Source organism: Myotis yumanensis, unplaced genomic scaffold, assembly GCF_028538775.1.
Source record: "Myotis yumanensis isolate MYYU_CA2020_CCGP unplaced genomic scaffold, mMyoYum1.0.hap1 SCAF_10, whole genome shotgun sequence".
NCBI classification, from domain to species: domain Eukaryota; kingdom Metazoa; phylum Chordata; class Mammalia; order Chiroptera; family Vespertilionidae; genus Myotis; species Myotis yumanensis.
In genome coordinates, this window is record NW_027223761.1 from 63,135,634 (window position 1) to 63,158,163 (window position 22,530).

At 35.9% G+C, this 22,530-nt stretch overlaps 1 protein-coding gene across 1 annotated transcript in view; it reads left to right on the forward strand.

The window, feature by feature from the left end:
- Window positions 1-21,183, forward strand: part of PGR (progesterone receptor) — an 84,120-nt gene extending 62,937 nt beyond the window's left edge. Inside the window, exons 5-8 of the mRNA XM_070425916.1 lie at window positions 9,958-10,102; window positions 11,585-11,715; window positions 17,778-17,935; window positions 20,784-21,183. Of these exons, the coding sequence (XP_070282017.1) occupies window positions 9,958-10,102; window positions 11,585-11,715; window positions 17,778-17,935; window positions 20,784-20,939 (590 nt within the window). The 3' untranslated portion in view covers window positions 20,940-21,183. The remainder of the gene's footprint in view (window positions 1-9,957; window positions 10,103-11,584; window positions 11,716-17,777; window positions 17,936-20,783) is intronic.
- Window positions 21,184-22,530: the final 1,347 nt, after the last annotated feature.

The following is a 22,530-nucleotide window of genomic DNA, read 5'->3' on the forward strand; positions in this document are numbered from 1 at the left end:
TGTTTTTGTCATCATTTTTTTTACCTTTTATATGTGTGTATCCCTTCATTTATTATTGTATTCATACATGATTTTATTATTTTTGTCTTTTCAGCTTCACATTACCTTTATAATTAGTTGACCCACTACTTTCACTGTTTGCCTTTTTCAGTGAGATTTTTGTTTTCCTATGCTTTTTTATTTTTAGTTTTGACCTTCTATTTTCTATTTGAGGTCTCTTTAACATTTCTTGTAATGCTGATTTCCTTGTGATATACTCCTTTACCTTTTTGCTTGTCTGGGAAACTACCTCTCCTTAAAGTCTAAATGATAACCTTGTTGCTTAAAGTATTCTTGGTTATAGATTTTTCTCACTCATGAATTTGGACATATAATGACAATCCCTTCTGACCTTCAAAGTTTCTGTTGAAAATCAGCTGCCAGTAGTGTAATGGGAGCGCTCATGTATGTAACTAGCTGCTTTTCTCTTGCTCCTTTTAGAGTTCTCTCTTTGTTTTTTGTTATGTGTCTTGGTGTGGGCCTCTTTGGTTCATCTTGTTTGGGACTCTCTGCACTTCCTGGGTTTGTATGTCTATTTCCTCCACCAGATTAGGGAATAGTCCCTGTTGCTTCAAATAGGTTCAATACCTTTCTCTCTTCTCCTTCTGGGACCCCTATGATGTGAGTGTTGGTAACTTTATATCCTTTAATATCCTTAGAGGTCCCTTTAATATCCTTATTTTTCTTTTTGCTATTTTTAATTGGGCGTGTACCCTACCTTTTCTTCTAGATTGCTGATTTGCTCTTCCATTTCATCTAATCTGCTTTTGATTCCCCCTACTGTAGCTTTAAATTTAGTTATTGTATTTTTCATTTCTGATTGGTTATTTTTTCTATTATTTGTCTCTTTGTTGCAGTTCTGAGTTCATCTCTTTTCTTGAATTATTCGAGCATCTTTATTACCAATGTTTTGAACTCTTTACCTAGTATATTGCTCATCTCCATTTTGTTTTGTTCTTTTTGTGTAGCTTTGGCCTATTCTTTCATTTAGGACATGTTTGTCTCCTCATTTTGGCTGGTTCAGTGTAGTTATTTCTATGTATTAAGTGTGCTACATTTCCCAGGCTTGAAAGCATCGTTTTACATAGAAGGTGTCCTCTGGGTCCCAGAAGCAGTACAATGCCCCTGGTCACCTGAGCCAGATGCTCAAGGTGTGTTTCCTGTGTTGTATGTGCTCTCCTGTTACAATGGGCTCCACTGCTGCTGGCACATCTGTGGGTGGGGTTGACCCTCAGGCCAAGTGTCTGTGAGGACTAGCTATGACTACATTGGATAAGCTATTGTGTGGAGGCTGACTCCAGGGAGTGAGTCACTTTAGCAGGGCTCTAGTGCCATCCATGCTGTTCAGGTTTTCAGTTGTGGAGCTGCTTGGGTGGGGCTCTGGTGCGGTCTGAAACCAGCTGCTGGTTGTGTAGGGTCTGGAGGTCTGGAGTCCCTTACTGAGCTCCTGTGGGGGCCGAGATCAGCTGCTGCTTTTCCTGAGTTTGGGGCTGTTTGGTAGGAGCTAGAACGTGATCTGCAGTTGGTCGGTGTTTGTGCCAGGCTTGGAGTGGCTTGAGAGAAACTATGATGTGAGCTGAGCCTGGCTGCTACTTGTTGGTAACTATAATGCAAGTTGAGATCAGCAACTGCTTATATGAGGTGTGTGGGCCTTTGGGAGCATCTGATGTGCTTTCTGAGGCTGGTTGACTTTTGTGTGGGGTTTGTAGACCTTTAGGAGTGTCTGCAGCAAGAGCCTAGGCCAGGCACCACTCATGTGGAGGGTCTGGAGCCACTGGAAGAGGCTTTGACTGGGCAAGCAGGTTGACTAGGACAGTTCTCAGGGAGACACCAGACAGACCTGGGCTAATGGTGTGGGCTGGGCAAGTGGTGTTATGTTAATGGACAGTGACAAATTTGGCACAGGCCTTCACAGGGCCTGGCGGGTGAGAGAGAGCTCAATAAAAGAACAATGGTGCCTGCCAGCACTTCCCTCTCCTGAGAGTTTTGATTCTGCCCTTCCAGCCCTCATCTTAAAAGTTAGTCAATTTCACATATGTAATAACATAATCAATAAAAAAAATTAAAAAAGGAGACCCCATACCCTTTAACTGTCATTACCAGTCCCCAACTGCTAAGCAACCATGAATCTACTTTCTTTCTCTATAGATTCTGGAGAGTTCATACAAATGGAATCATGCAATACATGGTCTTTTTTGACTGACTTCTTTGACTTAGCATAGTGTTTTCAAGGTTCATCCATGTTGTAATGCACTTTTAAGGAAGAAAAAGATCTATATAATAAAAGCCTAATATACTAAAAAAAAAAAAAAAAAAAAAAAAAAGTTAGTCAATTTAATTTCTTCCTGAACTGCTGCCCCTGCCCTGGAACTTGGAGAGAGTAACTAAGTGTGTGAACCCTTTAATAGCAGCATCTCAATCTCCTGCAGCCTTTTGTCTCTCTTGGGATAGAATCCCTGTTGGTTTTCAAAGCTAGATATTATAGAACTCCTCTTCTTGACATAGAAAAACCCAGAATGGGGTTTGGACTCCTTGTTCCTTAGGTGGACTTCCATAGCCAAGATAGCCCTCCCATTTACTAATTGTCACACCGTGGGTGTGGGATCTGTCTGGATCACATCTCCGCCCCTCCTATCCATCTTGATGTGGCTTTTTCTTTATATCCTTATTAAGGAATTCTGTTAAGCTAATCTTTGGGAGATTCTTAGTGATGGTTGTTCTATAATTTAGTTGTAGCTTTGGTATGGTTGTGAGAAGTGGTGAGTTCAGAGTTTAACTACTCTGCCCTTTTGACTCTGAATCTCCATTCATTCACATGTTATTGCTCTATGAAAGATAAGACTTTTGTTAAATGAAGTTTCCTAACACACCAGAATGTCAGTTTACTTATTTGAAGTACACAAAAAAACACTGCTCGGAAAACATATTGTATATTCAGGCCATTCTTTCACAATAAGAAAATGTGTTTGGGAAGTCAGATTAAGATCAGATTTAAAATGGTCATCATAACAAAGGTGACAGCATGCCTGAGGGCCTCAAGACACATATCTGAGGTGCATGAACGGATTCTTGTTGCCAGGTCGACTTCCTCTTTTTTTTTTCTTTTTTTTCTTTTTTTTTGTCTAGCTCTTCTATTTTCTTGGGCCTGTTATAATAATTGCAGTTTATCTAACATCTCTTTCATAATATTTCAGAGATATCTTTTTTTCTATTATTGAACAACAACAACAACAACAAAAACCATTCACTGCTGAAAGCATTCCTAAAAGAAATGGTTTATGTAGCCAAAGTTAGCTAGAAAAGGACCGGGCCCTGGGGCATGAAGACTAAACCACCAGTGACAAGGCTGGATGGAGAAGACAGGTCCACCCTCCTAGAACACCCTCCTTTTATACATTACGTTTTCAGGAAGAAAGTTGTAAGTTGTTTTTGAAAGACTTTACACTGACAACAGATAAGGGGAAGGGTGGGAAAACGTGAAGCGGGGGCAGTTCTAGGATAGGTGCACAGTCCGTCAAGGAGGGCTATTCACTACTTTTGATTGGCTGTTGCAACAATCCTGAAAGTTCATTGCATAAGCTGGATGAGGTAGTGTCTGGCTACTTTTTTTTAAATAGCCACCTGGAAGTTGATTCAAAGCTCCAACATAAATTCAGGAATGTGAGTAGTATGTTAGTTGGCCTACAGCTACTAATATGTTTATCATTCTTTCCTCTTTCTCTCACTCTCTGGCCCACTGTAATTTAATTTAGTACATCTCAGAATTTTTCTTTTGTCATTATTTAATGGATGCTTGAAAGATGCTTTTCCCTCATGATAGCACATTTACAAATGACCTGTGAGGATACACTGCATCTATATATGAATGATTTTTACATAGACTTTTTGCTGTAACTTCAATGGTGAAGCAACACAATATTTGCAAAATTTAAAAAATAAACAAGACATATTCTTTCTGTTTAGGAACTTTCAATCCAGTGGGATAGATAAGATACCCAAACAACTATAGGGAAAGTGAGATAGATACAGATATAAAGAAAATGGGACAGAAGAACATATTTGGCTTCAGGAACAAGAGAAGGCTTGAGACAAGGTGTCAGTTAACTGCACCTTCAGTTAGAAATGAGACTTTGATAATTCATGATAAGAAGGGAAAGCATTCCAGATAGAGGGGATAGGGTGGCTGATGATATGAGAATAATAAATTAGGCCAACATAAGAATGGTTTCCAATTTTTTCAAGTATGAGGGTTCATTAGTAGCATAAAATATATTATAACTTTTTAATAGCTGCTTATTGAGAAAATATATTTATGCAAATGGTTTCTCAAACACTGCTCCAATAAGTACTGGCTTCCTAAGGGTTTCATCACTCAAATATTAAAAACACCACTGAAAATAAATTTATATTGGGAAGAGTAGCAGAAAATAAATTAAGAGCCATAAGTTATGGGCTGATCAAGCAGAGTCTTACAAGTCAGGATAGGCTTTGGAAATCTATAATAATAAAAGCGTAATATACTAATTAGACCAGAAAGCCGAATGACCTTCCGGATGAAGCCATTGTGGTGGGGGCTGAGGCAGAGGCAGTTAGGGGTGATTAGGTAGTCAGGCAGAGTGGTTAGGTGCCATTAGGCAGGCAGGTGGGCAGTTAGGGGCATCAGGCAGGCAGGCAGAGGTGCTTAGAGGCTATCAGGCAGGCAAGTGGTTAGGGACGATCAGGCAGGCAGGCAGAGGGGTGAGGGGTGATCAGGCAGGCAGGCAGGCAAGCGGGTTAGGAGCCAGTGGTCCAGAATTGCGAGAGGGATGTCTGACTGCCAGTTTAGGCCTTCAGGATCAGGCCTAAACTGGCAGTCAGAGATCCTGTGAAGGATCCCGGATTGTGAGAGGGTGCAGGGCGGGCTGAGGGATCCTCCTTCCTCCCACCCCCATACACAAATTTCGTGCACCAGACCTGTAGTTAAATTAATAAGTACTCATTCCCAAATCAGTTTCACCTTTAAATATTCCTAATCCTGTATATCAGGGGTGGGGAACATTGGCCTAAGGGCCATATAAAGGTCCTCAAAATCATTTGGTCTGGCCCTGCCAAGGCATTAGGGGTGAGTTGATTAAATGTTTGACCAAACATAGCAGGCTAATTTTTAAGTTGGTAATTTTGTATGGCCCATGAATGATGTTCATGTCCCTTGGCAGAAAAAAGGTTCCCCACCCCTGCTATATTAATCTATTATAGCAGAGGTGATGTGACAGAGAGGTTTTGGGAAAAAATTTCCTTTTTTATAATTTTATCTTGATTCTTCTTTTTATTTGGTGAAAAAAAAATCTACTTAGGTCAATGCTTGGTCATTTTTAAACATTACATTTTTGAATAAATACTTCTTGGTCTCAGCCAGACTCCTTGCAATCGTCAGTAGCAGAAGACTGAGTCACTTTCTGCCTCTGAAGCATGCCAAAATAGCTTCTGAGTCAGTGACAGCCGTTGCCTATGTGTGTAATGAAGGGTTTTTTTCTTTATAAATAAATCAAATTACTTCCCCAAAAAAAGTGTTAGGAAAGAAATGAGATTAATCTACTAGGAGTAAAGTTAGGCTTTAATAATACTCTCAAAAATGATTTTTCTAACATCTTATTCCACTGAAATTATTTACCAAATCAAATAAATACTATCACTCATTACCATGTTTCTTTTTTTTAATTTCTTTATTGATTAAGGTATTACATATGTGTCCTTATCCCCCCATTGCCCGCCTCCCCCCTCCCCCCACTCATACCCTCACCCCCTTGGTGTCTGTGTCCATTGGTTGGGCTTATATGCATGCATACAAATCCTTTGGTTGATCTCGCCCCCTTACTCCCACCCTCCCCTACCTTCACTCTGAGGTTTGACCATCTGATCAATGCTTCTCTATCTCTGGATCTGTTTTTGTCTCTGAGGCCATTGACAAAACCATTTCTTGCTTAAACTCTTCCCTTGGCATTCATTGCTTCCTTCCCAGGTAGATAAGTTTCTCTCAATGTACATATTTTCTTTTGTAGATTTCCTTTGTAGATTTGTTCTTTTGCTCACGCCATAAATATGGCATTAGTTTCTCACTCTATACTGTCTGAATGAACTCATTCATAGCCTGTCTTCAGCAACCATTATATTCTGATGACTCCTGAATACATAGTATCAACCCAGACCCTTTACTGAATTTATTGGACCATGCATTTCAACTGCTTGTTATACATTCCCACCTAGATGAACTTCCAAGTCAGCATAAACCTATTCCATAAACCTAAAACCATTTTCTATCTTTTGGAATGGCATCTGGGATATACTCTTGGGTATAGTCCTCTGCTCACTTTTCTCCATCACTTCCTGTCCAATGAGTTATCAGATTCTGTTATCTGTACTTATTAAATACTAGAGGCTCAGTGCATGAAAATTCATGTACGGGAGGGGGTTCCCTCAGCCAGGCCTGCCCCCTCTCACAGTCCGGGAGCCCTCAAGGGCAGGAGGCAACCTGGTGATCAGGGGAAGGCGACGCCCCATCACACCTCTGCTACTGCCACTGCCGGCAGCGCAAGCCTCGGCCGGACCTGGTTACCTGAGCCTTGGGCAGCCCTGGGCAGCTGGGGGGCTGAGGGGACTGGGGGACTCGGAAGGCAGGTGCGTGGCAAGGTGGCCCGGCCATGCTGCATGCCTGCTGCCCCAGTGGGGCTGAGGGGACTGGGCACTGCCATCTTGTGGCTGTGGGCACCACCATCATTGAGGGTGTGGCAGTCAGTTAGCATATTCTCTCTTTATTGGCTGTGGGTGCCGCCATCTTTGCAACAGTATGAGGGTCAATTAGCATAGTCCCTCTTTATTAGATAGGATATGATTCATTATACATGCTCCACTGCTACTGTCCTGACTTATTGTAGGTCCTCATAATTTTTTCCTAGATTTCTGCTGTACCTTCCCTTCCTCCTACACAGCCTATTATAACAGTTTCACACTTTCCCCAAATAACCCTCTATTCTGCCTCCAAAATCATCTTTCTAAAACAATTATAATGAATTATGTTATTCCCTTTCTTTTTCAGAACAAAGTCCAAAATTCTTCAACTTATCATCCAAGGCCCTTCTGTGATCTGGCTCCTGCATTTGCAATGTTACCTCCCACTCTTCCTCTTCAAACAGCTCTCAGATTCAATTCCCACATGCTCTTTGCTCAGTTTCCTGCTTTCTTTTGCCCATATTTTTCTCCCTAGCTGGAGGCCCTTCTCTTCTACATCTTCCACTGGCTGGTCCCTAATTTGCCTTCAGGATTCTAATCACCTGTTATTTTCCCTAGAATTTCCCTGAGCCTTCCCAGACTCAATCAAGGCCCTCTTGCTCTCCTGCATCACCCTTGCCTTTGTCAATCACACCACTATTACTCCGAGTTATAATTATGTTCCTCTTTTCTGTCTGTCTCGCCAGTGTTAAAGACAGAAACAGCATCTTTCCAATCTTTATGCCTAGTTTCAAACATAATGCTTCATCCCAAATAGGTAAATGATAGAAATTTAAATTATGGCTTTGATATGAAAAGAACTATGCCGCCTTAGACAACTACTAGTAAACATCAAGTCTTTGTTCTTATTTTAATAAGTCATCAAGTATATATTAGGATTGTACTTATTGTGCTAATGCTTTATTATGCTCCTCAAAGTTCATACTTTGTGTCAGAAGCTACTGAGGTATTTAATGCTCTGCCTTTGTTGTAGATTTAATGTTTTAATACATGGCAATTTCTACAGAAGCAAACCTATATATTTTATGAGAACTCTGGAAGATAGGAGAACCTAGAAAGTCATACAGGCCATGTCTTTACTGTACTCTTAATTTTTTTAAGCAGTAAGGATTGCACAGTTTGTAACAGGGCTTTTGTCAAAATTATCAGGTCAAGTCACATAAAAAGAGAGGGTATTTTTCTTGTTAAACACAATTAGGGGCCATCCATCACTCTCAATGTGAAGGTTTCCATTTTGATCAGCATCTCAAATGTACTAAGTTTCCCTGATTGTTATCATCAATGGGAATTTGATCTCAGTGTTCCCATCTTTGTTTCAGTATGAAGTAATGAATGATATTACAGTTAATTGGAGAAAAATTGCACTTCTGGACCAGGCATGTTCAAGTCAATTTAACTTTGTACATTTATCACAGATAAGCTCCCTAAAAGACTGAATAAATAAAGCTATTTTCTGAGTTGGATTTCATTCTGTTAAATGGAAAGAGTATACTTTCTGCTATAAATATTGGTAGTTTCATAAGTTAAGTTATTTCAGCAAAATTTGTCTTTTATATTATAATATAATAACAGTGTTTCATAATTTCTAGTCCTTAATAATTCCAGAATGCAAAACAGATTGTAAAAAAGGGTAAAATAAATGCAAATATGTAAGTATAAGTCAAATCTGTTTTTTAAAGAACAAATGAAATAACTTATGTAATTTTATCATATTTTAAAAATTGCTCAGAAATTAACATAAGCCCTAGGATAAACAATATATAGCATAGTAAGTCAAATATTTAATTTTATATAATGCTCTCTATAGAAAGTTATAACATTAAGAAAGGTATAGGTAATAAAAATGTATCAGGGAAGATAGTGAAAAATGTTAATCTTTAATACATCTGATTAATTGAACCTAATTTGCTATGAGTCTGCCATTTTCCATATATGTGAAATAATAATCTGTTATATATATCTCTGATAACATATATGAAATATATTTTGGACACATATACTTGACAAATACATATTTGTTGGTATATAACATATATAAGAAATGTATACATTTCTACCATTCACATGAAGATGGGACTATGTGAAGTGTATAGAGAGAAGATAACCTTTTCTGCTACTGACCTTGAGATGATTAACAGAATCAGGAAATAAATGTCTTTCTCCCTTGAGATTTAAGAAATTAAGCTTGCTTTGGTTTTGTTTTTTAAATTGGTCACTTGTAGGTGTACTTCAATGGATTCTAAGGGGGAATATATGATGTTATTAAATAGCTTGGTGGAAAGTGATTGATGTTCTAAGACACTAGTTTTCCTCAATACCTATAATAAAAGATTTCTTCCACTCTCATTGTTTTAGCTACATTCAAATACAAATAATTTCTAAATTTATATTTCTAGCTCAACATTTCTCCGTTATTCTAATTTACATATCCAACTACTATCTGGATATTTCAGAGTTCCCTCAAATATATCCAGACTTACTATTTATTCTCTAGCTTATTTCTCCTTCTTTATTTTATCACATTAATGTTGTTACCATCATCCATTATTCAAGTAAAATACTGGAAAATCTATTTGCAACTTTCTCCTCTTACCTACACAATCATTTGCCAAATTTCTTTGATTTTTACTTTTTAAATATTTCTTTGATGCATTCTGCTCTCTCTACTCCTACCAGTTTATGGTTATGTCTTAAAGAATTGAGGTTCCTCAACAAACTGATTATATTCTGCCTGGAAATTATCTCTTTTTCCTGATCTTCCTATTGCCTGGTGTACTCCCTTAACCTTTTCTATCATTGCACTGTGAGCTTGTTTCTCCTATTGACTTATGAGATTCCTGTAGGGGCAAGGGTTTTGCATTACCCACCGTTGTAACCCTAGCATTTTAATGACCAATACATAAATAGTTCTCAATAAGTGAGTGTTACATGAGTGAGTGGTGGACAGTTGATTCAGTTAGTTAATTCCCAGAATGCTAAATCACAGTGACTATTTTTAACGCTTTCCAAAATTGCTGATTTTTAATGTACAATGTATTAAAATTGAAAATATTATATTATTCTACTCACATTTATTTTAAAATTTCTATTTATTTTTAACATTTTTAGCATAAGTGATTTTGTGATCATTTTATTCTTTCATTTGTTTTGTAGGTTTTAGAAACTTACATATTGATGACCAGATAACTCTCATTCAGTATTCTTGGATGAGCTTAATGGTGTTTGGACTAGGGTGGAGATCCTATAAACATGTCAGTGGGAAGATGCTGTATTTTGCACCTGATCTAATAATAAATGAGTAAGTAGTAACTTGACTTTTGTAGTTCTTATTAGCATAAGTATGTATGTAGGATAATCTTGAAAATTACATTTCAACAGATAATCATACATTTAGTGTGCTAAGTAGTAGTTTTCTTGAAAGATTTCTCAGAATTACCTCATATCGATTGATATTATCTCAAATCAATTATAGCTTGACAATATTAATATAATTATACCATCTTATCAGTTAATTTGATATATGGAGAGTTTTCCTTTTGTTTCAATGTATAGCAATTGTTTGAAATGCAATTTTTTTAAACTTCAGGAATGTATCAAGAAATATACTTAAAGACAAAATTAAATATTTATTTAACAAATTAAAATTTCTTTGGTGCTAATGAAGATAATGAAGTAAATTATAAATAATTTGCTTGAAAATATTGATTTACCTTCAAAAGGTAAAGACATCTCTCATTAGAGGAAAAACAACACTGAGGATTTATTTTTAAAATTGAAAGATAAATATTTTAATTTACTTGATTATATTTAAATTTCAGTAATTAATGTTCTACATATAATCTTTAAATCAGAATCTTTTCATGGAAATATTTATACTATTTTAATGGTGAATGTTGACTCAGTACTATATAACATAACTTATATAAATCTTGACAGTTTATAGTTAACTTTTGTATATTGTAATCCATTTTATGTCCTACTATCCTTTGAAATTGATAAGGAATTAATATCCTTTATTTTACAGCTCAGGAAACTGAGGCTCAGAAGAATTGCATAACATACCTAAGGATCTGAGTGACAATCTCAATTAATCTTCACTCTTCTGAGTCGAAATCTAGTCTTCATTATTCTTGTTAGCATCATGTGATTAATGTGAATATTATAAAACAGTACATGGTTGAGAAAATAGTTTTTAAAAATGTCCTCAACCTTCAGAATTTGTGTTTGACTTTGTCAATTATTTAATTCTTCCTGATGTTCTTTTTTCTGTATCACCATACATTTCTCCTAGAATAGTTTACAGTGTAACTAGTGCATACTGAATGCTCTGAATTGCACCACTGAACTATTCTATACTCTACTTTCTGTGATGAAAATCCATTCTCCTATTGGATTGCACACAAAAATTCATATATTTTTTTCACAGAAAGAGTCCATCAGTAAATAAATTATTTCCTGAGCATTCCTTAGTTCCACATTTTCAACTCCTACAACTTCTTGGTGTGATGATAAAAAAAAGAAATGTTAACCTTGGTCAATGGGTATTTAATATGATTTTCTAACTTTAAAATTTTTTAACCTCAAAAATTCAGCATTGTGAAAAAATTTTGACATTTAAAATTCCAAATATTACTGCTTCTTTATGAAAAGTCATTTTTAATAATAAATAAGGTAATTACTAAATCTCATATTCTGTAATAAATTACATAAACTGGCTAATATACATGTGTGAATTTTTTTCCCTGTTACTTTTTCTTCTGGGTGTTGTGTATGATGGAAGACAGCGGATGAAGGAATTATCATTCTATTCATTATGCCTTACCATGTGGCAGATTCCACAGGAGCTTGTGAAGCTTCAACTTAGCCATGAAGAGTTCCTCTGTATGAAAGTATTGCTACTTCTTAATACAAGTGAGTATAAGTAACGTAATATAAAATACTTACTTTTTTATTTTTTTATTCATTAGGAAAGTTTCAAACAACTATATGATCATATGATTATACAGGAGTTATGAATCTTCTATTGTAACTGCAAAGGAGAAACACCCATTCTACTGTTATAGACATTAATTAAGTTTCATCCTATTTCTCAGGTTTTACTTAACACATAATACTAAAATAACCTATCAGTTCAACCAATTCCATTTTTTTATAAAACATTAAATGGTTTTTTAAAAAATATATTTTATTGATTTTTTACAGAGAGAAAGAGAGAGGGATAGAGAGTTAGAAACATCCATGAGAGAGAAACATCGATCAGCTGCCTCCTGCACACCTCCTACTGGGGATGTGCCTGCAACCAAGGTACATGCCCTTGACTGGAATCGAACCTGGGACCTTTCAATCCACATGCTGATGTTCTATCCACTGAGCCAAACCAGTTAGGGCTTAAATGATTTTTTTATGTTCACACATTTAAGTTATTATAAACTAATTAATATTGCATAGTCACAAACTATGCTTCTCTCTACCCACCCCACCAAGGATTTACTATATAAACTACATAATTTTGTTTGGAATCATTCTTTATGTTAGGATAGGCTGTTGTAATAAATAACTACAAAGAGCAGCAGCATAATACAATAGCAGTTTATCGCTCACAACCATAGTCCAGTAGGTTAGCAAGAAAACCCAGGCTCCTTTCCTACAAGGGACACCACCATCTCCTAGCAGCTTGGAGTATGCCACCAGGTCTGACTAGAAAATGAACACGGAGTGAGAAAGGTTTGGAGGGGAAACCTGGACGTACCATATGTCATTTCCACCCACTTCCCATGGCCCACCTTAACTGCAGGAGAGGCTGGGAAATGCACCTGAGCTCTATACTCAGAAGAAAAAGAAAATGGTATATTAGGAAGCATAGCTTTAGTCACCAGAAAGTAGGGGCATTTTATTTAATTCTTTCTCTTTTTTTTTTTTTTTGTACACAACAGTGTACCTCTGTCTCAGTGGATCCTCAAGGGTTTGGATGAAAAAATTTTTTAAACCGCTTTTACCTTTTACCCTTTTCTGTGCTCTTTCCATGCACATGTAAGCTCAACTTGAGTGTTTGAATCGAGCCTTCATTCATAGTGATCTGAAAGAGAACAACAGAAAGCTAAGGTCTTAGGTAGAAGGTGAGCCAAAGGTCTTCTCCGCAGTATCTTTGCAGGAACTTCTTTCTAGTGCACACATCTCAAATAGGAGTAACCTATCAAGAGTAAAGGCAGAAAAGCTAAACCCTTAGAAAAGTCAGGGCCTGATTCAGGATCTAAGGATTTATAGCCTATTTTCCCCCTGGAAAACCCACTGGAGCAAAGACCTTCAAGCCTAATGTGATGAAGTGCATAAAGTGGACTAAGGGCATTGATATGAGACTGGCCGAAAGAGTCAGATGGCATAAATTTAATATTACAGCAGTTAACTTCTGCCCTTCTCGACAGAATGAATCAGTTCTGCCATAGATGGTCTTATATTATCTCCCAAATTATTTATTATTAACATAATTATGTATTTATGGATAGACTCCATTATGACCAAAAAAATCCCAAAATCTCAGTAGCTTAACAACAACAACAAAATTCTGAGTATTTATTCTTCCCACTACATGTTTAATGCAAATCAACAAGAGGGCTCTGCTCATTATTATCACCTGGTGCCCAAGCAAATGGAGGCTGTATCTTGACACATACTCCCACAGTCACTAGAGCCATGGAAAGGAAGGGAATAAATAAGTATGCATTACGAAAATTTGGAGCCAGGGGAGGGAATTTAGAAAGCTACAATAATTAATACAGTGTGAGAAAAGAATAGATATGTTGAGTTGTTATTCAAGTCTGACTAGTATATATTAGAACTTAATATACGATAATATGAACATCACAAATCAATGAGTATGGAATAAACATTGTTTGAAAAATACTGTATATTTTGGAAAAACTTGGTTTGGATATTTATCTGAAATTATGTTCTAAGATAATACCAGATAATTAACTTAAATGTGAACACTTATGTTGTTAAAAACAAACTAAAACTAATATAGATAATTTTGAAATCTTAAATAAGGAATATCTTTTAAAAATAAATGCAGTGATCCCTGGATGGTGTGGCTCAGTTTGTTGGGCATTGCACTGAAAGGTTGTTGGTTTGATTCCTGGTCAGGGCACATGCCTGGATTGCCAGCTCTATCCTTAGGAGGCGGGTATGTGTGTGCAGCAGGCAGCCAAACACTGTTTCTCTCTCTCCCTCTGCCTTCCTCTCTTTCTAAAAATCAATTTTAAAAAACCTTTTTAAAAATGCAATAAGTTGGCAAAAGGAATGTTTGATGATTGGATGCATAAGAATTTAAGTCTCCCATTTTCCGTTATAAACTAAAATATGAATCTTCAGGAAAATATGGCAGGTTGAACACATACATTTGTCCATTGGTACCTCTAAAACTACACTAAAATATTAGCAATGGGATCTTTAAAAATAAAAATGAAAAGAGAATGAGAGAGGAATCAATAGCAATAAAATGTTGTAAGTTAGCAAGCACAACCAATTTAGCATACCTAAGCCAGAAGTAAGAAAATTCAAGAAGCACCTTTATTTGTATCACTGAACCTCGGGCATGTTGTTCAATTGGTGACATTTATGAGTTTTTGAAAGGCGAGTGAAGGTAGAGTTAAAAATGGAGTTCTGTTGAAAGTCAGTTTCCAAATATCACCCAACCATGCCAATTGTTTCTCACCAACTGAGACAGAGATTGTAAATTATTCCCTGAAGAGGATATAACAGAAGAAAGCTGTATTGGTGAACCACAGGTACGGTTGAGGGTGAGAGTTTCCATGTTGAAAACAGATTAAGATTATTTGCCAAATATTGAGGCAGCATACTTCTCCCACCTGTCTCCCAGAACCTTGCCTTCCAAATTTATATCCTCCAGATATGGAAAATAAAAATTTCTTCTCTGCAGAATCTTTTAGCCATAACTAAAGAAAAATAACTAAATAATAGCAGGGATTTCTCTTTGAAACAGCTCAGCTAGATTTCCCTGCAATAAAGCTCACAGTCAGTGAGCACTACCCATTCAAATATAACTATCAATCAGCTCTTTAGTTTTCTACTCTTGAATATAAATAAACAATGAGAAATACTTTTGACATCAAAGACAAAGACAAAACAGAAAAAAAAAGAACTTGAAGGAAACAGACCATGGAGACAAAAACTTCAGAAAAATAAAAGTTAACCCCTCCTTAGAAAGATAAGAGAACATATTATACCCCATGAAATTAAGAACTGGATACTATGAAAAAAGAATAATACAAAAAGGAAAGAGCCCTTGAAAACTAAAATTATTGATACGTATGTGAAGAATTTAAAAGTCAGTAGAAGCATTTGGAAGACAAAGTTGAAAAATGTCTTAAAAGTAGGGCAAAATACTAAAATTTGTGGGAAATCAGAATCAAGAAGGAGATCTGACACCCAAATTGTTAAAGATCTAGCAAGAGCAAATAGTAAAATACAAAAGAAGAAATCAACCAGGGCATCTTAGACAAGTGGCAACAGGACCTATAGATTTAAGCAAAAAGTTATAGGTAAATTGACAATGGAAATAAGAGACTTAGCCATAAGAACAGGAAGTTGTGCCTAGAATCTAGATATATGAATTGAAGATTTCAGAGGTAAATATCTAAATTACTAGTTAACATATAATAAGAGCCATTTCCATTCAAGTCAGCAACAAAATAGGAGCATTTGTCACCACTATTATATTTACTATTCTGGAAGTTCTGAACAATGCACTGAATCATGAAGCAGAAATAAGAGCTACAACTACAGTCATGCATTACTTATAAAGACAGTGGGTGATTTCATCATGTGTGAAAAATAGAGTGCATTTACCCAAACTGCACACGTAGGCTATATGGGATCTAGCCTACTGTAGGGGAGTACAAATAATTTCTCCTCTATTCAGCTTGGTTCTTGGCTGAGACATCCCTGTAATAAATGACAGGAGAAAAACAGAAGTGCAATAACATGTATACCTCCTGAATACATGGAAGAGACCTAGGAAAATTTAGTAATTTGCCAAATAGCTGAAGCCACACCTTAAATTCCATCTTCAGCTGCAGACAAAAGAAGCTTATGGTGGAAGGGAGGCAGTTATTGGAGGTTAACAAGAAAAGTAGAGTCAACAAGGTAAAGATTTAAGTCACTGTCTTCTGCATTGATAAGAGTTTCTAGAGATAAAGTCATCCCCCACTTCCTGATACAGAGCAGAAGACACCCTTTGGAGATGTCCCTTAGAATTGTAAATACCTTTTATAAAGAGTAACTTCTACTGGGCTTTCAGAGTTTCTCCCATGTCTGCTGTTTTTTAAATTAACCAGCCTAGCCAAAACCGGTTTGGCTCGGTGGATAGAGCATCGGCCTGCGGACTGAGGGGTCCCAGGTTCGATTCTGGTCAAGGGCATGTACCTTGGTTGCAGGCACATCCCCAGTGGGAGGTGTGCAGGAGGCAGCTGGTTGATGTTTCTCTCTCATCCATGTTTCTAATTCTCTATCCCTCTCCCTTCCTCTCTGTAAAAGATCAATAAAAATATATTTAAAAAATTAATTAATTAATTAATTAACCAGCCTAAAATAATCCTTATACCAAATAGACATATTTGGGGTGACAGATTCTTCCCCTATATCTCCTAAGCTAAAAAACTGTACAGCATGTTACTGTGCTAAATACTACAAGTAATTGTAACACAATGGTAAGTATTTGTATAATATATTGCATTACAACATCAGTAGGCAATAGGAATTTCCCAGCTCTATCATAATCTTATGGGACCACCATTGTATATGCCCTCTGTTGTTGACAGAAACCTCATTATGTGGTACATGACCATACTGAAAAGAGGAAAATGAAGGTATTATTTGAATATAGTGTTGTATACCAAGAAAACAAAAGCTAATCACCCCAAAATTAGAATTAAAATATACATTTAAAAATATAAAAACAATATAATCAAGTGAAGGGATATAAGGGAAATATTCAAATAGCAATGGTTTTCTCCCATATAAACAGGAAAGAGTTAGAAACTTTAATGAGGTAATGTTAAAATGACAACAAAAAAGATAAATTGTCCAGGAATAATCTTAATGAGAGATACTTGAGATTTATATGATATCGACATAAGAAACATCCATATCTATAGACAATTGTACAAGAGTTTATGTGAGCCAAACTAATGACAGTTGCCAGGAAGCAAATCTTAAATGCTCCAGAGAATGACAGTTTGCAGTTTCTTTTGAATTAAGGAGGAAAGGGAAGGAAGATTGCCTGAAGGTGGGAGAAAGCAAGGCAGAGATTGGACTACAGGACAGTTACGATTATGTGCTCTCTTGAGGGTCTGCAAAAGAGGATTAATTCTGGCATTTCCAAGGTGTGTTAAGGTTGTTGCACAAGAACAATGGACAGGGCTAGCTTAAAACCCTCTCAATAAGGAAGTCATAGACTTGGACATGACTACTCACTATGACCTGCCCAGTTAGGGATTTATGATCAGATCACCCTGTCAGGTTCTTCTGTTAGATTTATTACAGCACTCCTTCTTCATCCAGAGAACACAAGACTTCACAGAGAAATCCAAGCATTTGTTAAAAGGAAAGAAAGAAAAAGACTACATGCTGTTGCACACTTAATCAAACCAAGTATTTGAGACAAAGCTGTAGAATACTGTCAGGTGCTCTTTTAAGCAAATTCTAATTTAAATACAATTGACGCAGCTCTAATATAGGTAAGCTGAAATGTTTATATTGCCTGCTTGTTCTTATATTCTTCCAGAGAACCAGAAATTTATATGTCCTAAAAGTATCGGTAACACTATTTCTTATTTAATATGTTGTGTATAGAGTTACATATCAAAAAAATCATCACGCAGCCCAAAAATTTGTTTTATAAACCACTTGTGTCATCATTTTAAGCATAACTGACACTTGTGATTGTCTTTCTACAGTTCCTCTGGAAGGGCTAAGAAGTCAAAACCAGTTTGATGAAATGAGAGCAAGCTACATTAGAGAGCTCATCAAGGCAATTGGGTTGAGGCAAAAAGGTGTTGTCTCTAGTTCACAACGTTTCTACCAACTTACAAAGTTTCTTGATAACTTGCATGATGTAAGTATTTCATTTTCTAGAATATCAATGAATATTTTCTGAATTTCTATAACTTTTTAAATATTAAATCTAAATTTTACGTCATATGGTTTCCTTAACTTTGTAGTTGTACTTATATTTTAAAACAGTATTTGCATCATATTGCTCAGAATTTATATTTTGCTTTGTTTATTTTTGGTATAGATCACCTAAATATCCTCTTACTAGTATTTTTATAATTTGAGGGTAATCTAATAGTTGATAGGAATTGTGATACATTTTCCTGAATATGTTCTAAAATATTTTGGCCTTCAGTTGGACAAAATTTACAGGAAAAGAAAAAGTATGGATGTGGAAAATAACACTCTCATAGCATTTTTGATGGAATTATAAGTTAATAACAATTGAGGGGGAAAAAAAATGTTCCTCTACCCTTCAAGATTCTTTTGGCTGGTCTAATAATTAAATGTACATGAGACAAGTTAACAAGAGACAATAACCCGATTTAATAACATATATACATATGGGAACCCCTCATGCATGAGAAAGTCAGAGACACCACATACAGTAGAGGTTCAGAGAGAGGAAGTTCAAATGAGGTGTAGATGGCAAACTCTGTGAGTTTGGTAGGTTCTTTTTTTATTATTATTAGATTCCACATATACTAGTTAGTGAGATCATACAGTCTTTGTTTACGTATATCAATTGGCATAATGCCTTTATGGTCCATCCACATTGTTGCAAATGGTAGATTTCTTAATTTTTTATGGCTGAATAATATTTCATTGGGTATATATTTTATATACACATGCCATCTTCTTTATCCATTCATCCATTGATGAACACGTAGGTTATTTCCCTTGTGTATTATAAATAATGCTACTATGAATATGAGGGTGCAGATGTCTTTTTTAGCTAGAGTTTTTGTTTCCTTTGGATATATTCCCAGAAGTGGAATTGCTGGATCACATGGTAGTTCTACTTCTAATTTTTTGAGGAACCTCCATACTGTTTTCCATAGAGGCTGTACCAATTTACAATTCCACCAACAGTGTGCAAGAGTTCTTTCTTCTGTACCTCCATGCCAGCACTTGTCATCATTTGTCTTTTTACTCAGGACCTTTCCAACAGGCATAAGGTGATATCTCATTGTGGTTCTCATTTGCATTTCCCTAATGATATCTTTTCATGTACCTGTTGGCCACTTGTATATATCTTCTTTGTAAAAATGTCTATTCAGGTCTTTTGCCCATTTTTTTTTAAAATATATTTTATTGATTTTTCACAGAGAGGAAGGGAGAGAGATAGAGAGTTAGAAACATCGATGAGAGAGAAACATAGACCAGCTGCCTCCTGCACATCTCCTACTGGGGATATGCCCGCAACCAAGGTACATGCCCTTGACCGGAATCGAACCTGGGACCTTTCAGTCCGCAGGCCGATGCTCTATCCACTGGGCCAAACCGGTTTCGGCTTTTGCCCATTTTTTAATTGGGTAATTTGGGTTGGGTTTTTTTGTTTGTTTGTTTGTTGGGGTATTTTTTGCTACTGAGTTATAGGAGTTCTTTATATATTTCAGATAATAACCTCTTACCAGTTACATGGTTTGTAAATATTTTTTCCCATACCTTTGGTTGTGTTTTCACTTTGTTGATAGTTTCTTTTGCTGTGCAGAGGCTTTTTAGTCTGATGTAGTCCTGCTTTGTTGTTGTTGTTGTTGTTGCTTGTGTTTTAGGTGTGATTTCCAAAGAATCATTACCAAGACTCATGTCAAGGAGCTTTTTCCTCTATTTTCTAGTAGGCATTTAATGCTTTCAGTTCCTACATTTATTTATTTTTTAAATATATTTTTATTGTTGTTAGAGAAGAAGGGAGAGGGAGAAAGAGAGAAGCATCAATGATCAGCTACCTCCTGCACGCCCCCTACTGGGGATTGAACCCCAAACCCAGTCATGTGCCTGACTGGGAATCAAACCATTACCTCCTGGTTCATAAGTTGATGTTCAACCACTGAGCTATGTCAGTTGAGCGGTCCTACATTTAAATCTTTAATTAATTTCAAGTTAATTTCTGTGAGGGGTGTAAGAGGAGTCAAGCTTCATTAAGTATTATTGGCTCCCTTGTCAAATGTTAGTTGAGCCCCAGCCAGATGGCTCAATAGATTGGAGCATTATACATACAAAAAAAAAAGGTTGTAGGTTTAGTCCCCAGTCAGGGCACATATCTAGGTTGTGGGTTCCATACCTGGTCAGGGCATATGAGAAACAATTAATCAATGTTTCTCTCTGACGTCAATGTTTCTCTCTCTCTCCTCTCTCCCTTCCTCCCTTCCTCCCTTCCTCTCTTCCATTTTCTTTAAAATTAATAAACATATCCTCAGGTGAGGATTTTAAAAAACTTAGTTGATTATATATACTCTGGTTTATTTCTGGGATCTTAATTTTGTTCCTCTGGTTTATTGGTCTGTTTTTATCACTATAACTTTATTGTATAGCTTGAAATCAAGAAGTGTAAGTCTTCTGCTTTGTTCTTCTTTCTCAGGATTTCTTTGGCTTTTTGAGGTCTTGTGGTCAATTTAGTTGCTCTTTCTATCCACTCCAGGACAAGGCACAGGACACATCTGCCTATTCGGCCGACATTTTTCCTTCCACCTACTTTCATTTTTTAAAATTCTATTTTACTATTATAACATTACACAGTGTGTGATATTTTATATATTCTAGAAAGTGGAGCTAGTTATTTTCATTTTGGTAAGAAGAAAACATCTTGGCGAGTATTTATATTGTTAGAAAAATAAGTTGCCATGCTTGAATAGTATATGAATTTTTTACTTTTCTTACATTTTTTTTTCCATTTGTTAAACCAACAGCTTGTTAAACAACTTCATCTGTACTGCTTGAATACGTTTATCCAGTCCCGGGCACTGAGCGTTGAATTTCCAGAAATGATGTCTGAAGTTATTGCTGCACAATTACCCAAAATCTTGGCAGGGATGGTGAAACATCTTCTCTTTCATAAAAAGTGAATTCCCTTTTTACCTTTAAAAATTAAATTCTGTGGTATGTCTGTTTTTGTTTGGATCAGGATTATGAGGTCTCAAGTTCTTACAATGTTCTTCTCAAAGCCTTACATATCATATCATTCTGTATAAATTCCAGAGAAAATTGTGAGATTTTAACTGTTTTCATTTATACGGTGTAATTAGAATTTTAAGTGTTTTGTGTACCCATATTTTCTTTAAGAGTTTACAAGATTGAAAAAGTACTAAAATTGAGGGTTAAGGTAAACTTAATCTTATACATATTATTTCATACCATTTAGGTGAAGATTTTAAACTTTTGCATCTAACAAATCTGTTTTAGAGAGAAAAAAATCTTACATGTAATACTAAAAAGCTATTATATATGTTCCTTTAGGCAGATCCCTTTGTCTCTTCAATTATTTTTTTAAAAATGGACCTTTAAAATGGTATGCAAAATTTTGTCTACATGAGTGTATATACATTTTTGTTAGAAGGAAATTTATAAGCTTTAAAAGATTTTCAAGAGTTTTTAAATGCAGAAAATACATAGAGAAAAGGAGTTTAAATTTTTGAAATAGATTGATGTTCCTCAAACTAGGAAAAGTAGCTCACATATAAGACTGCTTCCCAGTCTGGGGACATAAATCTCTAAAGAAGTTATTAAGTAGAGCCATACTATTATGACAATAGTATTGTGGGTTTTATAGTTTTTTACTAACTTTTGGGAATTATCTTCTAGTAAGATATTATGAATCGAAATGGGAAGTCAGAAGAGTTGCTGGCCTAATTCCACTCCTTACTTGAGAGCATGTGGAAAGTCACTTTACTGATTCTCAGTTTCCTCACCTTTAACTCTGGTATAATAATATCTTTATTGAAAAATGTTCCTTTTGGTCAGAGCTTCTTATTAACATCTTCTCTAATCCAAGAAGCCAAAAATGGAGGGAGGGAGGGAGGGAGGGAGGGAGAGAGGGAAGGAGGGAAGGGCAGGGATAAAAAGAGAGGAGAATTATTTTCTTACTATACTCAGTGAAGCATAATAGACTAATCACAGGTTGAAACTTTTTGAGTGCCTTTGTTCTAATTCTAAGAGAGATACTTCAGGGAATACTAGATACTGTCTTAAAGTAATGCAACCAATTATAATAACTAGAAAACACAATTTTTATTTGTATTGTCATATGAACGGAAAATATTCTTTTAGGTGAGTTCTTTCCTGAGATGAGTCACTGGAGATCTATTTTTTTCAAAGGAGATATATATAAACAGGAAGAACTAAGTTCATAGTACTGGTAAAGTTCAATTGAAATCAATCATTGTTTTCTAGATAAAGTAATTTATACCAAAGGCATATCTATGTGCCTATTATAGGTCATGTATATGATACATATATAATTTTTAACAACCCAGAGAAACCAGAGACCCAATTCTTTTTCTAAATTTCTTCAAAGTTAGACATTATCTGACAAATAAAAATACCACCTTATGCAAATTAATAGTTGTTAATGAGAAAATCAAAATAACTTCTAAAACAATATAGAAAACACTGAAGTTTGATTTCTTAATGAGTTTTTAATTACTCATTCCATTCAAC